General features: G+C 35.7%; 1 protein-coding gene across 2 annotated transcripts in view; it reads right to left on the minus strand.

Moving 5' to 3' along the window:
- The window catches only part of LOC111433145 (pyruvate kinase 1, cytosolic), a 6,759-nt gene that overhangs the window by 4,054 nt on the left and 980 nt on the right, over window positions 1-1,725 (minus strand). For both annotated transcript variants that reach the window (XM_023070097.1, XM_023070096.1), the window contains 6 exons: window positions 1,510-1,607; window positions 1,247-1,402; window positions 800-877; window positions 387-518; window positions 201-281; window positions 44-115 (listed from right to left, as the gene is read on the minus strand). In XM_023070097.1, coding sequence (XP_022925865.1) covers window positions 44-115; window positions 201-281; window positions 387-518; window positions 800-877; window positions 1,247-1,402; window positions 1,510-1,607 — 617 coding nt within the window. The remainder of the gene's footprint in view (window positions 1-43; window positions 116-200; window positions 282-386; window positions 519-799; window positions 878-1,246; window positions 1,403-1,509; window positions 1,608-1,725) is intronic.

The raw sequence follows: 1,725 nt of genomic DNA on the forward strand, positions 1-1,725 counted from the left end.
CAACGGAAAAAAAAAAAAGATTAAAAAGCTAAAAATGACTAACCTCAACAGTTTCAATCTTGGCAAAGATTTGGGTTTGGCTAAGGTCACCTAACTTAGAAAGGAATTCACGAGCCTGTGTACAACATAAAAGTCATATATGTGACTTAAATGATCTAGTAAGAGAGGCGAGAGAGAGAGATTAATGCAAGGGAATATACTTGTCGAACATCTTCAGCATGTCTAGTATATGATAATGAGAGGAAATCAATTTTGTTTTGCACTCCCCAACTAGAAATAACCTGAAATTAACACAATAAGCAATGTTAACTGTTAAGTACCAATGGTTGGTAATCAATAAAGTCCTCAAGGAAAATGACAAAGTGCAAATCAGAAAGTTCACCCACCTCCTTATCCTCCTCAGAAAGTGTAGGAAGATTAATATGAATTTGAGAGCCATGCAAAGTGAACAGTGATCCAGCCAAAGTGGCAGAGTTCTTAATTACACAAACAACATCATCGCCTTTGACTTCAGATACCTGATCATGTTGACAGCAAAAAACACAACCATGTACAAAGTCATTTCTTCGACATGATATTCAAAAGAAGTCTGCAATAAAGAATATTATGAATTTTATGTGGTAAACCGTAAACTATATTTTCCTAACTGGAAATCCTCCAGACAAGTACATATTCAAATCTCACACAAAAACATGAAATGAAGCCACTATCTAGAAGAGCCATAGTTTTAACGTGTAACTCTGAACTAACTAAACAAGGAGGAAAAGAATTGGTAACAGATGCTAGAAGTTTTCCCTACCTCAAGCCATGCAGAAGTTGATTCACTTCCAGTGAAAAGGTACTGACCCACGAAAATAGTGTCTCCTTTCTTCACAGCCTGCAAATAGTATTAACTTTCTGATGAAAATCACTAAAATCAATCGAAGTTGAAAGGCCAAGTTGGAGAACTATATAATTCATAAAAATTGCACAATTTCAGATGTGCTAGAAGCAATCGATAAAATTGGAAAGAAAAGAAAACGAATATTGAATGAGACGTTTGAATTAAATTAGATTAATTTCTTGAGTATTACAGTTTTGTTAGTGAAAGCCTATTTAATAAGGCATCACAATGACATCAAGAGACCAAGTGCTAACTTCCAACAGCAAATCCAACTAACAATGCCAGACTAAATAACATCGAACTCATTATTACTCTAACAACAAGACAGACTTCATGAAAATAACAGCAGTATGAAGTCGATACCTTTGAAAGTCCTGTAAAGTTAATAGGCAAGAGCTCTGAAGTCGCCTCAAGATCTTGATTGGGTGTAAGGACGACTATGGCATCTTCCTGAAGTGAAATGGATTTCTCGGTTTTATTTATTACTTGCAACTCAGGGCCAACAGTGTCAAGCATAACCTGAAAAGAGCAGAAAGGCTTCGCATCAGTTTTTTCCCATTACAACTATAACATACAGCGCAAAGCTTTCTTGATTGGGTGTAAGGGCGACTATAACTATAACATACAGCGCAAAGCTTCTTGGTGCTCTTAACGGCCGCTTTCAAATTTTCCAAAGTCTCCTGATGATATTCAGGGTTACCCCATGAAAAGTCGAAACGAGCAACTATCACAAAGAAAACAAAAGTAATTGGAATTTAGAAACACAAACTATCAAAATAAGCCACGAAAAGGGGCAGATTCGAAAGGAGAGGAGAAAAAAAAAAAAAAAAAAAAAAAAAAAA

The sequence above is a fragment of the Cucurbita moschata genome, unplaced genomic scaffold, assembly GCF_002738365.1.
Source record: "Cucurbita moschata cultivar Rifu unplaced genomic scaffold, Cmos_1.0 Cmo_Scf00041, whole genome shotgun sequence".
NCBI lineage: Eukaryota > Viridiplantae > Streptophyta > Magnoliopsida > Cucurbitales > Cucurbitaceae > Cucurbita > Cucurbita moschata.